General features: G+C 51.7%; 1 protein-coding gene across 1 annotated transcript; it reads right to left on the bottom strand.

Moving 5' to 3' along the window:
• Positions 1-1,574: 1,574 nt before the first annotated feature.
• Positions 1,575-20,319, bottom strand: CNGB1 (cyclic nucleotide gated channel beta 1). Its single transcript, XM_009585568.1, has 19 exons — positions 20,100-20,319; positions 18,627-18,765; positions 13,959-14,057; positions 12,783-12,955; positions 12,473-12,625; positions 11,491-11,699; positions 10,533-10,583; positions 10,332-10,418; positions 9,901-9,965; positions 9,343-9,465; positions 7,871-8,012; positions 7,471-7,630; positions 6,774-6,871; positions 6,605-6,688; positions 6,069-6,187; positions 5,326-5,472; positions 4,650-4,845; positions 1,850-1,947; positions 1,575-1,647 (listed from the first exon to the last, which is right to left on the bottom strand). The coding sequence occupies exons 1-19, from the start codon at positions 20,317-20,319 to the stop codon at positions 1,575-1,577; spliced, it is 2,436 nt and encodes an 811-aa protein (XP_009583863.1).
• Positions 20,320-21,840: the final 1,521 nt, after the last annotated feature.

Consider the following 21,840-nt stretch of genomic DNA (forward strand, 5'->3'; position numbering starts at 1 on the left):
CCTCCAGTAAAGATGCTACTTGTGATAGTAAGGCAAAACCTAACACATTCATACAGATCCAACAACAGCAAGCTCTGCTTCTTCCTTCAGCAGTTCTCGGTTCCACTTATTTGACTCAAAAGCAGCAACAGCTAAAATATTGTTGCAAGAAAATCTGGTTTCTATGACTATGGACCTCTGAGAAATCCGTTAATCAGAAATATAAGTCAGGAGGAAGACTGCAATGCAGAATTTCCAGGGTGCTGGACTGACAATAAGCAACTGCCTGGCAAGATCCCGCAAATACTGCATTAATATTATTAGAGGATATCATATCAGCTCGATCCAACACTTAAGGACATCAAAGCGGAATGAGCAAAAGCTAATAAGAAATGCAGTAAAGGTACATGGAGCGTTACCAAATCCATCAGGAACATTACAAGGGCAGTGGAAGGAACAGACCTGTGATAAGCGCACGCTGCAAGATATTTAATAGGAACGAACGCAAAGGAAGCCCGATGCAAATACAGCAAAACCGGCAAATGAACGGAGTTACAAAGTTCAGCAGAAAGCCAATTTATGGCAACCCCCAAAACGAGAGGCACTAGACGAGCTGCCTATCTCCTCAGCCTACCTGTCATTTCTAAATAGTCCTGCACAGCAAACAGATCTGAGCTCAACTCTCCAACCAGCCTGTAAGCCCAACCCTACCTTGACCTTAATTATTACCTGGAGAATAATCCCTCTAAAGAACTAAAGCCGTAAACAGATCACAGAGGAGGATAATTTCAAATCTCCCCGTGGTTCCAGAATTACCAGTTAGGTATCCATCACCATCTAATGCTGCATGTTGAAAACTAAGATCTTCACGCAAGTATATGCCATTTAAGAAAGCTTTTTTCCCTCCTTCTGGTGATTACAAAAATATTACAGTTTACTACTAGTATTACGTGACCTCTGAGCCTCTAAAAAGTTTATAGGAAAATCTGTGAACTGCGTGTGGGGGCTTTCCTGGCTCCGTCGGTGCATCAGTGAGCAAAAAGATGGGAAACAACTGGAATTTTCAAATAAATCCACAGCAAAGGAACAGTAATCTACATGGTGTTTATTGTAGATATAGAGAATTATGAAAGCCGGTACAGCCCACTATTTGTTTAAATGCTTTTTCTAAACCATATCAAATCACAGCAGCAAATCAGAACCCCAGTTTGACTTTTGCACGTTTCCTGGTTTGATTATATAAATATTTATACAGTGAAAAAAAAAACTTTGCACTCCCCACCAAAACCTTCTATCCAGCAGGAAACCGCTTGCAAATGACTGAGGATGAGAAATATTTAGGGAGGTTTGGGTGAGTCCAGGTTTTCCCCTGCAATGTTAAGGGCAGTGGTGGCTTCAGACCCTCTTGCAGTATACTGGAGCTCATTAAATTTGTTCAAAAGAGAGCAAGCCATTGTTAATTAACACTAACATATATTCTGGCTTTTTCCGCCACAGAAACCCATCTATTTTGCAAGAGAAGGAAAAAACGCAACAAAATGAGAAGACCCCGTAGGAGGTGAAGATCAGCCCCAGGCTGCTGACGGGAAGAGGGATCACCCACGTACGGGGGCGATGCCGGCGCTGACACCCTTCACGAACCGTCTCATGGCCGTCTCATGGCCAGACCTGTGAAACGTGCAGCACTGCTCACAGGATTTGCTGAACACCTGAAAAGTCCCTCGGCCGTGGCTCCAGGGCTGCTCCCTGCGGCAAAACCTGCCCCAGCTTTTCCTCTGGAGGATGGAAAAACCGGCTCCTCTCGATGGAGCCAGCGGCGCTGCGGAGACCTGGCCAGCCGAAGCCTTGGGGAGGGTCTGCATCGTCTCACCCGGCACCGTCTCGCCCACCGCTTCTCAACACTTCCCAGCTCGCCAGCAAGTCGCTTTGGTTGGTGCTGGGTTTGAGGAAGAGGAGGAACTGGTGGTGCTGGAGGAAGACTGGACGCCTTGAGCCGTCAGCTGGACACGCTGGCTGCTGACTAGGTGTTCCCCTCCCCATCCAGCGCCCGCTCCCAGCACGGTTGGGAGAGCGCCGTCACAAGCGCCCCGTTGCAGCGAAGACCAGAGTGGCTTCTCCATGGGAAACGTGGCCAAGAGCCAACAAAGTGACCGAAAGGGGCTGGAAATTGGCTGCTGGAAATGTGGTGGGTCACTGATGTCCAGCAATGAGCACAGGGGACCACCTGCACGCTCCTGCATGCTTGTTTGCACGCTACGGGCTCTGGCCTGACTCTGAAACGCCGGCTGGGAGAGGAGAGCACTTACTGCACTTCTCTTTCCCGTCCCAGCTGGAAACCAACACAGCTTCTCTCTTTCTGCACTCGCTTTATCCCTCTGGCAGTGGCAGGCTGGTGCACCCGTGGAAACCCACGGCTGGAAGGGATCTCCCGGAACATCTCCTCATCCAGGATTGTGCTTCTCCATCCCTGAAAGATGCTCATCAAATCTCTCCGTAACAGCCACCGGCGATGGAGAGCCCACCCCAGGGTGGATGGCTGCAGGAACTCCTCTTCCCAGCAGCAAACCCAAGGTGGTCTTGGCACCACGCAGGGACCCTCAAGCATCTTGCAGTCTATGCACACCAGGATGGACCTCGGCCTTCTCGTGACAGTGTGATTTGGTCCGTGCTTGGCTTGTGAGCATAGTCCACATCCTTTTTGAATGAATCACTCCCCAGCTGCGGCTGACAACCTTGAGCCCGACAGAGAAACCTTGTTGGTTTTTTTTCCCTGGTTGTTTCTGGCCATGGGGTGACTCAGCTGTCAGAGGTGAATAACTCTTCACGCTTTATCTGAACACTCATTAACCATCCAGAGCCATAAAAAGCAACTTCTTCAGGGCTCCCTCTCCATAAGGCTGGATTTCGAAGCAAGAAGGCTGGCCTGAGATTTAGTGGGAATATTCATAAAGATGCTCAATAATAATAGATCTCCAGAGCACAGAAACCTTGTATGATTCTAGGTCATACGGCAAAGGGTTTTATCAACAGTGAGTGAAGGTCTGGCCAGAACAGAAAGGCAGATCCTACCTGCAGCACTTAGCGAAGCCTACAGCCACGGCATGGAGATCATTAACGACAAAAAGCTTCTACCCCAGGCGTTGGCCTGACTCCTACTCCTGCCCCAGGGCCTGTTTGTTTTTCATTTCTCTTCTTTTTCTTCTTCTTCTTTCTCCGAAATCTCAGCAGCAAGGATTTCTTCATCTTCTTGTGCCGTAGAAATCACACGAATGGTGACTAAACTATCAGAAGATTTTGAGAATATTTCTTCTCCCAGGTGGGTGTGTGCTTTGTGGGAGGCGACAGGCGATCTCCGGTGCACTGGTGATTTCGGTGGGATCGGACTGAAGCTGGAACCCTGCGATCCAAAAAAAAAAAGGCAAAATCAACCTTAACAGACCCTTGTCCACTACCCCCAAGCCAGGCAGGCGTTTTGCGGAGTTTCACCGCACCGGACCTCACCATCGGGGTGTCAGCTTGCTGCCAAAGATGACCCCTGTGAGAAGGGCAGCTGGATTATACCCTGCACATCTGGAGAGAAGCGCATAGAGATGCGTACAACGCTCACACCTCCTGCACTAGCTCTTCTTCTGCTCCTGAAGCATCTGGAGGGGTTGATCTTGGCAAAAGCTTGGCAGAAGCGGTGTTGTGAGGGAGCAGCCTTGGACTGCCCTGTCCTAAAACCTCCTTTAGAGAGGAGCCTCAGAAACCTCACCTACGGACGTGCCACGGAGAGGGATGTCCTGCGAACGGGGACTTGTTGCCACTACCGTATGGAGCGCGCGGTGCCACTGTTCACCGCTGCCTTTAGCTGGTTTTTAATTAGTGTTAAGTACCACATCTTCTGAAGCCTCGTTGTGCTTTTGTGAAAGACTGCAGGAACGCAGTTACGCTCAGCGTCTCCCTGGATATTTACCCAGCCTCAAGGCCACCGCGCGCTCCCTATCAGCTCCTCTTTCACCTCCGTTTACACGTCCAGATGTGATAGTCTGCATAACTCCATGGCGGGAAGGGTAACAACAAGGTCTGCATGGAGATACGACCTTTGTCACGAGTTCAGCAGAGACACTTGGAAGGAAAAAAAAAAAAAAAGAAGAGCAGGGCCACCTTCTTTTTCAGCTGCTCATGACAAAAAAGCAAGGGTGGTTCCACTGCAGCTCATGCCGAGCCGGCAGGGTGGCGTGCCCGCTGCTGGGGGCCTCGGCCCCAACCACACCGTGAAAGCTTTGCACATACTGACTGGCCTGTGGATGCTGGATGCCAGCATCAGCCTCTGTCCCGCCAGCACATCAATTAATTACGAGTGGCTCTGTCTCCGTGGCACGGAAGAGATGTTCATCTCTGGCTATAGCCCAGCTAGAAACTAGACTCGGGCTTAGCATAGCTAGGCAAGAAGTCAATGTATTTCCCTTTTGTGTTGCAAAACAAACCCTGTGGGACAACGACATTCTCCCCAGGCCACGTGTAAGATGCTGGACCACCCCTTCCCGTTCGCCCGCGCTACATCAGACCCCGATGATCTGAGCTCGCTCCTTTAAGGCACCTTAATGACAGCCGCTGGAGCTGGTTGGGAGAGCAACGACTTGGCATCTAAGGAAGCAAAGCCAAATTGCCGTCCTCCCCACGCTGACCTGCGTCGCCTGCATCGCCTTCAGCTCCTTCAGCCTCCACCGGAGCTGCGCCAGCGGCCCTTTGCCCCCCATCCTCCCCGCGGCGGCCAGGGCAGCCTGGAAGAGCTTCGGGGTGTCAGCTTTCGGGGGGATAATCAGCGGGTCTCCGGGTGCTCCCTTCTCGTCTTTGGGTTTATTGTTGTTTTTCAGCATTTTCCTACAGCAAGGAAAAGGAGAGATGATTTCAGTCTGGGGACATGTTACATTAGCTGGATTTTATACTGCAGAAAAATCAGACTTTAAAAGGACAGGGATTTTTTACACCTTAGGAAGGACAGAATAATAAATCTAAGTAATGCTAAAAACTAAAGTGAATATTTTAATAGATTTTTTAAACAAAGGCACTTTGGCCACGTTCGTTCCCGACTTGCACCCGCTTTTAGCGGTGAAGCTTTGCAGCAGGGCTGGGCTGGCTCTGGGCATCTCCAGGCACCCCAGCCCGGCGGCGAGGGACGGGTGCCCTCTGCCGAAGCGCGGCAGCTCCAGCCCGGCTCTGCTCCGAGGACGCGTGCCTAACGCCTGCAGCAGGAGTTTTCCCAGTGCTTCACACAGAGAGAAATCTCCCCTGCGATCTTGAAACCCGTAATCTGCTTTTTTTAAAACCCCACAGGCTAGAAAGCAGCAGCCCAACACGCACTTGGCCTTTTTACGCAGCAGCTTCTGAGACTCTGGATAATGCACCAAAATCTCATTCAAGTCCTTCTTATCCAAAATGAAGAGGTTAGCGAAGCCGTGAGCGATGACGTTTGCTGTTCGGCGATTTCCCCCTCCTGCCGCCAGCAAGCTGAGAGATACACAGCGAGACGTTAACACTGTTATTAACGGGCTCAGCACAACATTTGTAATTTAAAATCTCCCTTTTCCCATCGTGTCCCCCCATCTCTCTCTTTCAGAGGACTCAGAGTTTAATTTTCATGCCCGATGAAATTTTCCAAGCCGAATTTTTAAAGAATGCTGGGAAACGTTGTCATGGAGCGCTATATAAAAAATGATTTGCCTGTTTGAAGGTTTAAATATTGCATTTTACACCACTCTAGTGTCTGCTGGGCTATAGGGAGGTAAACTCTTGGTGTTACAAATTGGTATAGGACTTTACATGCCCATGATTAATGGCCGGGGGGCTGTTTTAGTGAAACATCTTATCATTTTCCCATCCCTCCATACACCTCTGCTTACTGTCACTAGCTCCCCAGGCAGAAAACAGCTCGATGACAAAAATAGTGGAAAAGCTCCATGAAAAAAAGCTGTAATTTGTGTAGCGGGCGCTGCTCAGTGTTCATGGCTTTCAATCACAAAGATTAACCAGGGTGTGCCTCCCAGCCTCCGTGCCCGGAGCCCGCAAGCTGTATTTCCCCAGCTCCCTGGCAATGCTTCACTCACCTTATTTCTCCAAACACGGATCCAGCTTTCAGAGTCACCAGCACGGTTTTGCCGTCGGGTCCCCCCAGCACCTGCACTTGCCCCGCCTGAATAATGTACATCTCGCGGCCGATTTCTCCCTGCAATGAAGACGGGTGCTGCATGGGGTGCCCAGAAACAGGGAGACCTTATGGGTGCCCTAACCTGCACCTTGCTGGAAACCCTCACGACCATACTGCCCTCTCCAAGCTCTCAAAACACTTTGTCCTGATGGTGCTCACTCCCGAGCATCCTCATCTAAGCATCCCAAAGTCTCCTCCAGCTGGGCAGGCTCTTCCCATCTCTCCTGCTGTTCATGGCTGCAGCAGAAGAGGTCAGTCTTTGCACAAGACCAGCTGCAACCGAGGATGTTTTTGCTCTGAATTCCCTCCCTGTGAAGCGGCTGGATGCCACGGTGATGGGCCAGGCCTGGCTTTCCCCACTCTGGATTGCTCCTACTGCCCTGCACAGCCTGGACACAACACTGGGGATGGGAGGGCACCCAAGCACCTCAATACCTTCTTACACACGTAGTCATTAGGCAGGTAGACCACCGATCTGAGCCGCTTCAGCATGTCGAAGATCATCTGCCTGTCGCAGCCCTGAGCCGAAACAGAGCCAACAGCGCCGTTAGTCTGCGCTGGCATGCCAGGCTCCACCAGCCAGGACCCGCGCTGCAGAGGGTACCTGGAAAAGGGCCACTTTGCTCACGATGTTGTAGTTCACGTCGATGGCGATGTCCAGCCTCATCTTGTCCGGCAGCTGCACCAGCAGCTCTAACTCATCTGTGAGAAAAAGCAGAAAACTGGCTGTTTCCAGCACTTGATCCTTGGCGTGGCACTGGGAAAGGAGCCCATGTTCTGGTGGCAGAGGGCAGGAGCCAGCTCACCCAGAAGGGTCTCCTCCAGCCTCTGCCCACCCAGCAACCTGCAGGTCTAAAGCCAACGGGTGATGGAGAGACACCCTTCGCGTTATCCCTGCCCTGATGGCTCTCAGAAACAGACCGGTAAGCCCAAGCCAGCATCTTTCTTGGCCAGGAGAGCGGGCGCAGAGGTCCTGCCTGATGATTTACTGGTAGGGTGAGCTAGTGGGTTTGCTGTGGGACACGCTCTGGCCAGCGATTGCCAGTCACTGCCCTCTCCCCAGGGACCAGCGGGTGGGATGCTGGACTCAGTGCTCTGTGAGTGATGCTGGGTCACCGAGGTGCTGTGACCCCTATATACTCTCTCAGTGGGCAAACAAGCCCGTATAGCAAAGAGTAAAATAAGCCACCCCCTGCCCTGAAACTGTAGTGCTATTTGCCAGTAATGTTTCAGCTCTGCAAAGCAACCGCTGTAAAATACATGCGGTGCAAGTGTTGACCCTTGGAGTGGTCGGATCTCACCTAGCATGCCTTGCGAATGCCACGTGTACTCGTACCACGTTTTCACCCGGTTCTGAACAGTTTTGGGGATTTTGTAGAAGTTCATGTATTTAATGGTACTGTCCATGCAGCTCCGATAGTAAGTTTGCCCTGCGGTAGCGGCGCCAACCACATCTCTCATCTGAATGGGAGGAAGGGGTGGAAGACATGTTTTAATTGCTGTCACTTATCCATCACACAGGTTACAGTCTAGAGCACGTATGCTGAGTCCTAACAGCACCTGCCAAATACTTTTTGTCTTCCACCAATGCAGAGCAGGTCCTTGCATGGGGAAGACAAACTTGGATGTACAAACCTGTGGACCAACCCCACCGAAACCTTCCCCACCTGAGGCTGGGAACCCCACACGACTCCTGCTCACCTGCCCTATCATGACGGAGAAAGCAAAGACACCCGTGAAGTAGTTCAGCAGCTGAAAGACGATCTCGAACAGTGTCTTGGGGTCCGGCAGGCCCCCGATGGTGATGAGGGTTTTGACTGCCCAGTAGTAGCAGCGGATGTAGCTGGGAGGAAAAGAGGAGGCAGCTTTGAAGGTGTTTCTGGCGTGAAGGCCTGTTTCACCCCTCGGTACCGAGCTCACATCCTCTGGCCACGGCAAGCCAGAGCCTGCTGAGAGTAATTATGGGTGATGAAGGGAAAATTAAGGGGCTGCAGACTCCCCACGACACCTGCATCTGGAGATGCTACAGGAGCAGGAGGACATAGGGACCCTCCAGAAACCTTTGCGTGGGATGCTCAGCTGCTCTGGCTACTCCCATTTGCTGCTTCTTACAGCTCCACTACCATAAACCAGCAACGTATTTTCAGCAACATATACATTTTTAGAAATAGTCAGGGGAAAAAAGGGTTTGTGAGCAAATTGTTGGCATGGGACTCAGGAACTCTTGATTCACTGGTCTTGGGCAGTCCCTTGGATGTTATAGTTACACCTAGAGATAGACATAAGTATGTATATCACACAAAATAACTATATAGCAGTAACATTCACATGGGAAGCTGAGCACTCAAAGGGAAGGCAACACCTGCACTAAGGCTGCCTGGGTGACAGTCACTTGTCCCCACCTACAGCCACACCTCACAGTAAGTCTTTAATGCCCTGGCCCATGTCTTTTTTCAGGAAACTCTCATTTACTGCATGGTTCTAAATTAGTTAAATGTCACTCAGTATTTTATTTGGCCCATGTTGTAAAACTTGCAGGTGTGGGCATTCACTTCGAGGCAGCGTTCAAGCTTGTGAGCCGAGTGCTCCCCCTGTGGCATCCGTCACCGACAGTGCAATGAACATTTAACGTGTATACTTGTAAATGCCATGGCGAGAGGACGGTGTGGCCACTGTCCCTGGGAATGAGGGCGCTGGGCTGGTCCAAGGGGTCTGACACACGGCACCTAGGACCCGATTTCGTGGGGTGTGTGATGCTGCATTGAGCCCTTAGGTTCAAAGCGCAGCCCCGCATCTCCAAGCACAGCCTCAAGCCTCCGTCCCGGCCTGGCAGCAGGTCAATGCGAACAGAAACAGGGCTCACAGGGCCATCCCACCCAGCCAGGGAGTGTTTCCTTGTTTCCCAGCACCAGGTTCCCAGTTTTTCAGCCTCTTTGACCTGCCATTGCTTTCCATCTCAGCCCAGCTGCAGCCTCCTCGTCTTGCAGCACCGTATATTACTGCACATCCCACCCCCCCTGTCCCCGTCATTCTCTGTGGCTCCGCATCTTCTCCTGGCACCCCCAACCCTTTGCTTCAGGGGTTTTTATGAACCCAGCTGCATCCTAATACCTTCCTTCTTTTCCAGCTCATCACAGCAAGCTGTGCTACATGAGGACCCTTGTTTCCTGTACCTGTTTCCTTCCCCATCGTAGACCCAGGTGGTAGAGCCCAGTCCTTCGTAGGCTGATGCCCAGTAATAGAGGCAAGAGTTCACGTGCAAGCTGTACAGTAAATAGGCAGTGGTCCGAATCACTCTGCAAGAAAACAGGGGGGAGCAGGAGGGGAGATGATATGGTGTCTGCTGGGAGAAACACATCAGATCCCCCCCCGGCATCACAAGGAACTTCGAAGCGATGAGCCGCGTGCTGCCCGTGCAGGTCCTGCCAACGCAGGAACCACAGAGCACCCGGACGCGCGGCCCTGAAGCTCCAGAAGTGCAGAAAAAGCAGCTTATCTGCTGGTGGCTCCTCTTCACGGCCAGCACCCCTGTCCCTGCTGGGTTGGGGAGAGGTGATCCTACCCACCCAGGCTCCGGGACCCCCACATCCCGCCTGCATCAGCCAACGCCCATGTCAGCCGGTCCAGGGACAGCGGGGAAATAAATCAGAACGGGTGCACACCAAAGTGAACCTTCTCCCCCAGTAGCAAACGGCAACTCCACGCTCTCTCCCTCCCTCCCTCCCCCTCACCTGTAGATGTACGCCTTGCTCAGGATAGCCTCCAGGCGGTTGTTGAACTCGAAGAAGGCCATGTACTGGGAGGAGAAGGAAAGCAGCGTGCTCCAGCTTCCCGCAGCCCCCGCCGGGAGAGTTACATCCCCATAAAACCCCACTCACCCTCCGTTCCCCTCCTGCGGCCCCTCTGCAACATGAACTGCCGTGGACAGATTTGGCTCCATCTATAAGTGCCCTTCTATTCAAACGTGACCGTGTTTTAGGATTGAAATGAAGTGTTTGACCAACAGCCCCGCAAAGCCTTCGGGACGAGACTTCCCGTCCATTTTACAATCCTCTTGTCATCATCGATGAGTCTAACAAGCCATGGCTTACCCAGCCAGCGTGGGACTCCTTCACATCCACTGCAGCTGGTGTTTTGCCTGATTTTGTAAGCTCCAACTCACCTTCAGACAGCGAGGAAAACGCAGGAGTGGGTTGACACCGACTTTGAAGTAGAAGAAATCCAGGGGCAGGAGGCACACCACATCCATCTGAAATCCGCATAAAGAAAGAAACCTCTGTGGGGACCTGCAGGTGTGGTGGGTGAAGCTGCAAGCCACGGTTCAGATTAAAGATTCAGATTAATAAATAAAATTACATCGAACCTTAAAGCGTTGCGATCGCAGGTAGTTCTCTTTCATGGCCTTTTTATCGGTCTGGTTGGGAATAGGAGGAAGAGAGAGAGAGGAAGATTGATCATTGCTTACAGAAAGGAAAGTCATGGCCAACGTGGTCATGCCTGGCTTTCCTCTTCTGCACCACAGCAGGGAAGATGCTCCCTTCATGCCCGGGAAGGGAAGCAGAGCAAAAGGAGCAGAAGAAGACCTGGCCGTATGCCATCTTCCCATCCTATCTTGGGACATCTTGTGCTCGTTTGGCATCCCAGAGAAAGCACATTGCAGCGCCAGCACCACAAAAATCACAGTTTACAGGAGAAACGTCCCTGTCTGAGCATTTGCACGGGCAATGGGAAAGCTGTACCCTCAAGGTTTTATTTTTCACAGCTTATTTAATTGGATATGGAAACAAAATCAAGGGCTTTCACTTATCTCAGGCGCATGATCTATGCATTCAGATTCCAATCGCTTTTGTCATACCGCTAATGCATTCTGCCTAGCTGTGCTCCTGAAAATTAAACCCAGAGTTTATTACGCCATCTGCTCACGGTTAGCAGCGTACGGCTGCGCCAGAGCCAGTCGGCGTGCACCTCACCGCACCACTGGCAGGACCGCCCCACAGAGCAGCACCCTCCGAGCATCCCTACCCAGGAACGGGGCCACTATGGACCACACGCTTCCTAGATGGGCTGGTATTGACTTTAGGGGGAAAATACGTATATTTGGCGGACAAGAAGACGGCCAGCTTATCCACTACATGGCAGGAGAGATGCTTGCAGTCCTCCAAGAATGGACACGGCCCTGGTGGCGATGGCCATGGTGGGAGAGCTTGGAGAGCTCGATTCAGAGACCAGTGACCAGCACTATCCATGCCACTCGGGGTAAAGGGGATGGGAGGTCCCCGCAGCTGGTCCCCAGCAGCAGGACACGGTGGGCTGCCACTCACAATTATGTCTCCTCCCCGGACAAACTGTAGCCGGGTCTGAAAGACGAGGATGTCCAGCAGATAGATGAAGTCGCAGAGGTAGTCCATGAGCAGCCAGTAGTGGATGTTTGCCGGCGTCTGGTAGGGGAAAGCCCAGCGGACGGGGATCAACCAGCAGTTCCAGTTCCAGGCCATGACAACGAAGAATAGCCACAGCACGTACATCAGGTCTGCACACAGGGAACCGCACCACGATTAGCGGGGCGCACGTCCCTTGTCTGTGTGAATCCACCACGCAAACGGGTTTTTACCCCCCTGACCTGCCCTGAGTGCAAGGAGGAAACCTGCAGGAGGTCTCTTATCGACAGCATTTAATTGCAAGTAGGCTGGGCTCTAGATGCAAAGTGAACACCACCGGTTGCAGAGCACGTTGCTTTTTATCAGAAAGCCTCTTCTAACTTTGCTGGTTCAACTAGGTTTGCTTTTGCTTTGCTCCCACAATACCGACTTTCCTGCTTTGCTTTTTTCCCCCGGAGGCTGTGCTGAGCCAACTGCTGGCTGCCGGAGCCTGGAGGCTTTGAAATGGCTGTGAAATAGCAAGGACTAGGGAAGGAGCTGGGTTCCTGTGGGGTGTCCGCTGCACAGTGGATTTTTCTTTTGAGATTTTTATTTTCATTTGGGGTGTCCACACCACAGGGACAGCATTAGCCCACTAAAAAGCCTGAAAAGCAGAAGGCGGCTGCCCCTTCCCTGCCTGGTCGTGCTCCTGACACCCACAGCCATCGGGAAGTATTTAGGAAAGTCTGTGCCTTGCAGGGGAATTTTAAACTCTGGTTTTTTAGTAGACAGGTGTAAGCTAAGTTGCTCCTTGCTTAGTTGTCCTCCCTTCCCTACAAGGTCTCATCTTCTACGCTTCCTCGCCTGCTCCCCTCCTTACCCTCTCTCCCCCAGCCCCGGCCAGTTTGCCCCCAGCCCGGGCACGCGGCCGTGCTCCATCACTCACTGGTGAGCGGGTCGATGCTGCTGGGGAACTGGTAGTTTTTCAGGCGGACCAGCCAGGGCCGGTACTTGAACGTGCAGCACAGCATCTCGCAGTAGTGCTCATCCCCCGCTGGCTTGTCCCCCTCTGGCTCCCCCCCCGGGGGAGGGACCGGTGCTGCCGCAGGCGCCAGCGGGAAAGGCCACGCAGTTATTTTAAAGAGCAGAAAAACATCTCACGGCAATTTGTTTTAAGGTCTTGAAATTGTTAATAAAGCAGCTGTCTCCGTGAAAACACATCATGTGTGGGGACCCCCCAGTTAAACGCTCCCAGCCCCACTCGAACTCACATGCCGCAGGGCTCTCGTCGTCCGAGGTGACATCGGGGTCGGTTAGCTTCTCCTTCACCTTCTCGGTCCTCTCTTTGAAGAGCTTCACCAGCTCCTGGAGCCGGTTGTTGATGACGGCGCTGCTCAGGCTCGTGGCTGAGCCGATGCGCTCGGGCAGGCTGCGAGGAGACCATCAGGCATTTCATGCAGGTAGGAAAGCCCAAGGGCAGGTTCATGGCCCATTTTTTAACCTACAGGATCCTGAATTAGGATTTACCCATATTTATTTGGCTATTGTGTAATCAGAAGAACACAAGTGAAGGTGGTTTCAGTAAAATACCATCAAGCAGCACCAGCCTGAGCCTCATCCTTGCCCTGGGGTGTGAGATGCCCTCAGAGGGACTTGGGAAGCACCAAGATCCCAGGTTGGATTGCATGTGCTTGGGAGAGGAAGATTTTGGAAGAACTATGGGGTGAAAATGGGCACCAAGCCCCTGAATTTATAAACTACATCGTCTCTTTTCAGCCCCTTTATTAAAACTAGGTTGGATTCAGACCAGGATGCTTTACCTAGCATGATTGATAAGCAACACTACGAGGGAGGACAAAACCAAGCTCGTTTGCTGTAGCTCCAGGCTGGTTCATTGTGATAATTGGCACAACGACCTCTGCCCGGGAAGAAGGCAAAACCCTGCACCGTGTGGAGGTGCAGACCCTCCCCAAGACTTTGCTTCCCGGGGAGGGCAGCTCCCTCCAAGGCTGTCCCCTGGGGCTGCCGGGAAGCCAGGACCTGGGGTGCGCGATGCACAGCTTGTGCTTGCTTCCTACACGGAAGAAAAAGGTTATTTCTCCACAATCAGTAAAAACAAGGTGTCCCCATAGTGCTGTAGCGTAGATCGAAGGTGCATCTTCTCTGTGGTTAAACCTAGTCTTAAGGAGAATATTTCTACCTGGATACAGGAAAAACAAGAGCGCAGTTTCTGCTCCAGGGAGCATCATGATCGGTTTTTTTTGGAAAGGGAGTGTATTACTTGTTATACAGTGCTAGACCCGCTGCGGGCACGGCTCCCTCTCTCTTTGGTATCCGAGCACTTCTAGGATCTTTGCTATTTCCACCCTAGCCCCAGGATCCGAACCCCTGGGAGCTTGGCTGATCCGGAGCCCCTCGGTCTCACCACGCACCTTTCTCTCTGCTCCTCGTCGCAGCCCAGCAGTGCTCGGGTGGGGGACTGGCTCACCAGTCCCACGTCCAGACGGTCCGCTGGGGCCAGCAGCTTCCTCCTGTGGACACAATCACAGCAACCAAGGCTCAGCTTGTCCCCTTTCCTCAGCCAGCTCTTCTCCCTCCTCCTCTTCCTCCCAGGTCTCATCTGTTTCCTCTTCCCTTTCTCCTACGAGGGTCAGTTTTCCCGTCATTTTTGGCATTGCCTGAAGTCAATGGGAGCAAACTACCCCGCTCCTTTGCTGCTAAAGCCCTGTTCCTTCCTGGGCACCACCAAGCCCACGGCTGCATGGGCATGCAGCCACCTGGCCAATTTTGCACCCCATTTTGGGCACCTGGCAAGATGCACGGAGGGCGGGTACCGCTCCATGCTCATCCCCAGTGCTGCACCGTCACGCCACTGCACTTCGAGAGGCAGGCAAGGAAAACGCAATGCTAGTAAGGTGGAGCAAGAAAGTGAAATCTGGAAAAAAGGGAGGGTACCGGACACCGCCTGGCTCTGAGCTGGCTCCATAGCACCTTAAACCTCTGAGACAAAGAGCAAACTGCAGAGCAGCGGGTACATAACATGGACCCTCTAATGGCTGCTCACACCTGCAAAGTATAACAGCCAAGAACGGCACCAGGTTCAAGAGGAGCCAGTGGCAGCTGATGTCTTCCTAGAAGATGTGTCCTAACACAGCTGGTGGCTCCCTTTGGCACAGACAGGTTTCTAGGACAACTTCCTTATATGTGGGCAAGCAATGTGGCAGAAAGATCTGAATACGAAGATGACAATCTCACCAAAAATCTGGTTTGCAAACCCCCAGTCAAGTTCAGGGTTTTAACTGCAACAAAGAAATTGTCTTCTGCCACCGCAGCTGTTGCTCTGAATTAACCAGGATTTCACTGACCCTGGTGCAAAATGGCTCGGTGCTCTGTGTGCAGCAGGAGCAAGCAGGACGCTGAGAGAAGTCATCCTGCCATCACAAGTCTCCTGAAGAAAGCCAAATGTGATGAACCCACCCGCCTCCAGCCTCGATGGCTCTCAGGCGTGCCCTGCTGGGAAGGGGAACAGATGAACAAGACCAACGAAACCTTCATTCCCCAAGCGCGCAGCACAGGGGCAGAGGAAAACCACCAACCCCCCTGTTAAAGTACCCTTAGATGTGGATGGAGAGGTTCCCAAAACCACATCAGTTTGGAGAAATAGTCCTGCCAAGGTCCGTGATGTTGTTAGGACAACATCCATGGCCTCTCACCAGTCTCCAGCTGCCCTTCCCCTGCCCCTGCCCCCTTCGGGCACCGCGCTGCCCCACTGCCCATCCTCATCCACGAGCAAGCCCAAGATGCCTACATCGACAACCCAATGGCCTCCTGCTCTGTAAGGGGGACCCTGCAGAGAGGGTATCGCCGTCCCCCCCTCTTTGCCTGTGGGATGACTCCCCACGGGCCACAGAGCTCACGTGGTTGCCCTCCGAGTACATGCAAAGCTTTGTGTGTCAGCATCCATCTGGGAAAAAAAAGTCTCTTTTTGCTTCAGATTAATGGATGCCCTCGGAAAGATGTAAAAGGAGATGAACGTCCCCAGGAAGGCTGAATTCCAGAGGCGCAGGAAACATCCCTCAATATTCTGTGGTGCCTGTAGTTCACCTGCATTCCCAGTAGATGCGGATGGGAGAAGGAGCAGGAGCTACCCAAAAAGCAACACAAACTTCAGCAGCTTTTGGAAACTGCTGGGTGAAGGGCTTAGAGAGAATCTGGGATGTTACGTCAAGTCCCACGGAGAAGCTCATGTATGTGCAACCCTAAGTCCAAAACTCTGGCAGACCTAGCAGTTTCTCAGCCATCCATGGAAAAAAAGGAAGCTGTGTGATAATCCCCTGGAAAACATTCGGCCCTTTGACACATTCCAGCTGCAAGGGACATTTTTTGGGACAGGACCTCCAGACTGCGGGTCAGAATGGCATTAAAAGCCAGATTTTTTTTCCACTAATGCATGAAGACTTCAAACTGCATCTCCTACGATACAAAGTGACCCAAGAGACACATAGCTAGTGAAGAGAAGGAGTGCACGTAGACCAAATAAAAGCTAAAGGTAAATAAATAAATAAACAATAAATTAATAGTAAATAAATTGAGAAGTAGAAATGCACAGCACAGGTACAAAGAGCTGCACGAACCCCCTTGCACAAATATGCAGGAAGCCAAGCGTGAAAGGATTTGAATACAAGCAATAAAAATGTAAATCGCCACCTCAAGAGACCAGGTAGAGAGTGCAACTGCCTACATAAAGCTATAGGGTGAGCAACACAAGGCCGGCAGCCGCTGCCTGGGCTTGGCCATTGGTGTGGACCGTGGGTCGCTGCCCTGATGCTGCCCAGAAGCGAAGCCTCCAGCTACGCTCAGGTAGCTCTGCGGCCACCACGCAACCATCCACTGAACAGCCAGCCGTGACGGAAGACCCCGTCGCAGCCTAAACATTGTTCTATTTTCAATGCCTTGGAAAGCTGCGGCCATAAGCACCAGGCTGCCCTGCGCCTGTCTGGAGCAAAGTGGGATGCACAGGGGCCCTGCCCATATGGCATCGTCCGATGCATCACCTGCAAGAGCCTGCTTCCAGGCACCAGTTAGACAACGTGTGGCTCATTTGCAGTGAGTCGCTCGTGACTCTGTCTAAACACCGTTAACCCTAATCCTTCACAGCCCCACACAGGAAAAACTCAAGACTGTGGCCAATAGAAGTGACTTAGGATAAATGGATGATCGCTCAATGCAGAGTTAATGTTCTCTTCCTCTGAAAACACCAGCTGGAGCCGAGCATTTTCCTTCTGGTTCAGAATGATGACATTTTATTTCTTTATGTAGCAAAACAGGAGCTGCCTGCTTTTAAAAATCTCCAGCTCTACCAAGGGATGTCCAGTGTTGTCTTGAAAGACACTACCTGGAGACATGTAGCATGAGAAACTGAGGTGCTGCAAAAAATAGCTCTACTGGAGAACCATAGGATCACAGAATGGTTTGGATTGGGAGGGACCTTTAAAGGTCATCTAGTCCAACCCCGTTGCCGTGGGTAGGGACATCTCCCACTAGATCAGGTTGACTCAAAGCCCCGTCCAACCTGACCTTGAATGTTTCCAGGGATGGGGCACCCACAGCTTCTCTGGGCAACCTGGTCCAGTGTCCCACCATCCTCATCGTAGAACATCTCTTCCTTATGTGCAATCTAAACCTACCCTCTGCCAGGTCAGAACAATTACCCCTTGTCCTGTCACTACAGGCCTTGGCAAAAAGTCTTTCTCCACCTTCCTTATAAGCCCCCCCTAACATATTGAAAGGCCACAATAAGGTCTTTTATCAAAAGACTTGACAAAAAATGATGGTAGGGACAGAACTGTACATAGATAAGTGGATCTAAATAAACTAAGGTTGTTCCTTTGGGTTGCTGGGTCCTGGGCTCCAAAGATGCCCGAGATGTGTTGGGATGCATGACATGGGTGTTAATCTGAATTGTCGTCCATTTTCTATGTTGGTTGAAGGCATAAGAGAAAGCCCATCACCTTGACCCTGATCCAAAGCAAGAGCTGCCGCACCTGCTGATGGAACTAGAAAACATGGACTTTTCTATCTCAGAAAAATATCCTGGGTTCATTAACCCCAGAGAGAAAAACGCATCCCGAGCAGCGACGGCCAAAGGTGTTTCCCCAGACTGATCCTGAGCGCTCTGTGGCTGAGGGCGTGAGCCTCGACCGCTCTCCAGTGACGAACTTCTTGTCACAGGAAAATTTTTGTTGCTGGGCTAATAGAAAAAAAGGCAGTGAGATTCAGCAGGCTTTAAATAACTGGCCTCTTAACGCTGTCAGTATTTGCACTGCAGGTATTTTATATGGCTCCTTGGGTTCTGCTTTCCCAGTTTAAAAAGCTGTTCAACAGACTGGGTTACGGACTTTTTTGTCATTTTAGTTTCAATTCCTCCAGGAGCTTGTTTACTAAAAGATCCAAACTATTAAGCGAGGATGAATATTACACCCGGTTTTCAGCACAGAATAAAACACCTTGGTTTTTATTTTTAATCCTCTTCAAGAATGAGCCTCAGAAAACCCCAACAACCAAAAAACCATCAGCTTCCTCCAGCCTCAATTTTAAAGCTCAGTTTTAACCCTCCCCCTCTCCGAGCATCCTTGATCCGAAGGCGCAAAGCCGGGGGGGGAGATGCTGCAAACCCTTCCAGCAAAAACGCAAGAAGAAAATTGTTGGTTTTGATGACGAAGGCCCGCATCCCGCACGCAGACCCCTCGTGTTCTGAATCTGGGAGCACAGACACTTGTGTCAGCAGACAAACGGGATCTGATCATGACCTGAGGATCGAACCCATCTCCAAGAGGACACACAGATCTGTCCCTGGCCCCCAAAAGCTTTAAACAAAATTTAACTGTTTAATTAAAAAATGCAAACACGAGGCAAGGCTTTCGGCATCTCCCCTGCCTTGCGTTGGGGGTGACACCCGCCGCACACACGTTGCCCCAACTCACTGTCCAAACCTGCCAGGAACAGGTTGCTCCACAGGGTTGAATTAACTTCCCTGTACCGGCACCATCGGGGGGATGAGACCCCCGGGAGCCGGGGACCGCGCCTGGGCAGAGCCATACCTGGGGGATGCTGGCGCCGTGCCGGGCACCGCCAGCATGTTGGGAGCGCCGGCGGTGGGCACCGGTAAGTGGGTACCGTTGGTCTCCACAGCATCGCCTCCACTGTCCACATCCTTGATGTCCACGGTGGGGTAATTACCTGGCCCGTGGAGAAGGACAATAATTGCAGGTGAGAGGGGCGAAGGGCCCAGCCTGCAGCCAGGATGAATCCCCAAGCCCCACTGCCTCCGCGGAGCTGCCCCCAAACCCTGCAGCGTGCTGGAAGGACTCTCCTTTTCCCTCCATTCCCTTCTCACCCAGCACTCCTAACAGTTTGGAGCATTTCTTTCTCTTTTTTGCCCAGTTTTTAACACTGTAAGAAGCGCCACCTGCTTCCCTTCTGCTTTCCCAGCTTGCAGTGATTGCAACTACTCCGTGTGAGCGTTGGGTCCCCACGGTTCGGAAAATGATGGAGATGAGGATTACCAGCTGCAGGTATTATGCAGGAACCCAGGATTTCCAGCTGCAAACCTGCCTCCCAGGGTCTAGAAAATCTCCTGGGTCTTCTGAACATAAACATATGGATCATGCAAGCTCCAAATTACACGAGCGTTTGCTTTTCATGCAGAACAAGGCACTATTTAAATAAGTATTTATGGCCTCTCTCTTTTGCAGAGGTAATAATTGCTTCCTGCCACAAGGAAGGTTAGAAGCAGAAAGGTTGGATGTTTATAGTGGGTAAGGAGAGACGCCAATTGCCCAAGGGAGAAACGGCGCTGGGGGTTGTCTTGGCTAGACCCCGCAGCCGGCCGGGCTGTGGAGTATTGTCCCTTTTCTTTGCTATATAACAAAACGTAATGAGTTCCTGCAGATTTTCTTCTAAGGGAGGTTTTCACATGTCTGCGTCTCCTCCTGTCCCACGCTGATGTGGGACCAGTGGATGAGAGGGTGGCTCGACCAAATCACCGAGAAAAGGCCTGTTTGGGCTGCAAAGTTAAAATCCCATTGCATGTAAGGAAAAGCAGCAGAATTTGGCTTGCTGGTTAAAAACAAAGCAAAGCAAAGTTACAGAAACATAATTTGTACTTCTGGGTTAAAAGGCAGAAAACTGTAAACAGCAAACCTCCGTCTTACTGTCCTCTTAGTATGAGTGGGTTACGCGAATGCTAAGGAGAAAACTGTGTGTGCAGCGGATATTTAACCCTCTGCCTGCAGGTCCTTCGGGAGAGTTTTTGGCCGTGCAGGTCAAAACATACAGCATATCATTTACAGGTATTTGCAAACGCTCTCTAGGGGTTAGCTAGAAAGACACATAGTGATGAGGCAGAAGCAGAAAAAAACATGCATTTTGTTCCTCAGCCTCCGTGCTGCAACATGAAGCGCGCTTTTATTTATTTTTTCCCAAAAAAGCAACAAAAAGCAACTACTCCGGGAATAACCCCTTGCCCCCCTCAAGCTACGCAAGTCCATCGTCAAAGCCGACATCTCTAATACCTAGCGGGGATTGCTCCTCATTGCAAAAATTGGGGTTGACAACTCCAGCCTTTGCCTTTCTGGTGACAAGGACGGGGATGCGGGAGGCAGCGGTGGCTCGGTAGCTGGGGACATTGGGGAGCTGCTCTAGTGCGCCGCGGCCGGGAGGGGAGGCGTCCCCGCCGTCGAGCGGCTTACGCCCCAGCCAATCTAGCTCGACGTCTCGGGCACGCTTGGACATGCTGCTAGGCGCCTAGGTGCTTCAAGCAAAGGAAAAGGCATCTGAAGCTGCAATAAAACACAGAGTGGTTTGAGACGGGACGGTTCTGTCAGCGCAGAGAAATGCAAGGCTGCTGGGGTTCTTGTTGCCGCCTGCCGCTCAGGGATGTTGGTAGCAGTGGTGGTGAGCATCCTACCATGTGCTTTTCTAGCATCGCTGCAAGATTGGGGTGCTCTGCAGGGCTGCGTGAGCAGAGAAATCTCCAGCCCGTAGCAGGGCTCAGGTCACGCCATCCCTTGTGCAACTCCCCTGACGTCGGTGGAGTTATGCCAGGACCTGCCTTTGCTCACTCAGGCTGAGATGGGAGCTCACCACCTAAGTTTCATTACTAACCCGTTACCTCCTAAAAGGTTATATTAAAATGCACTTTATGCCACCAGTTATTTCCCAAATTGAGCAAAGTGTTAGAGAAAATCCTTTTCATCCCCCCCTACGCTCTTCAGCTGAAGGAGAAACTCTTACTTCACATCCGAGGTTGCTTAATCAACAAGACTAAGCACTGCGTAAGCACCAGCCTTTCAGAGCTGGCTCCAGCTGATGACAATATTGCCACCGCAGTGTGCCCACGGGATGCTTTAAGCTAGTGAAAAGCCCCAACTGCCCACACAGGCCCACGCCGCAGAAAACTCAGCTGCCCGCTCCTGACAGTGAGCAGCGGGGAGGGAGAAGCTGCATTTTGCCCCTTGCTGGGCATCCCATTGCCAGCTTCGGTTCATCCTGATTTGACATTACTCTGCTATATATTATACCTTCGGCATCGGTTTCAGCAGCTTCAGCTGTCTCCTCTTCCACCTTCAAAATGAAAAAAAGCCATTTTAAGGAGAAAAAGACCTTCTCTGTCAGTAAAAGAGCAGACTTTGCAGCTTGATTGGGTGCCCCATATCCCCTGACCATTCGCCAGCCTCCCAGCTTGCTGCTCAGTGCCAACATTTTACGGTGAAAGCATCCTTCCCTTGGTGCACAGCTACTGCTGCTGTCTCAGGTTCAGAGACGGGGACATCTTGGTAGGCAACATTCCCAGTGCCCATCCCAGTGCCAAGGACAAGCCCTGAGCCCCCAGCATGCGCTGGGCAGCAAAAGCTCATTGCAGACCTGAGCCCAAGCAGGGAGCGATGCCGTACCTGTACAAAAGCACCTTCGAGATCACTTATCTCAGCTTCTTCCAGCTGCTCAAACCTGAGGGCCTCCTCTACAAAGTCGACTTCATCCACACCCTCGTCAGCGGTGAGACAAGGCGACTGGAGCAGGGGTCTGGATGGTACAGATCAAGCAGAGACAAGTGCCCGAGCTCGCTTTCGCCCTTTCTGAGGTTGTGCACGTTGTGGATGGGGGGCATCACGTCAACGGGGGGGCAACACGTCAATGGGGAACATGCATGGCTCTCCCAGTTTTGGGGAGCACTACTCCTCCAGCTGCACTGCAAGCCTCATTTGCAGATGAACAATACCACAGAAATCTTATAGAATCATAGAATCATAGAAT

Source organism: Fulmarus glacialis, unplaced genomic scaffold (genome assembly GCF_000690835.1).
Source record: "Fulmarus glacialis isolate BGI_N327 unplaced genomic scaffold, ASM69083v1 scaffold21059, whole genome shotgun sequence".
Classification (NCBI taxonomy): domain Eukaryota; kingdom Metazoa; phylum Chordata; class Aves; order Procellariiformes; family Procellariidae; genus Fulmarus; species Fulmarus glacialis.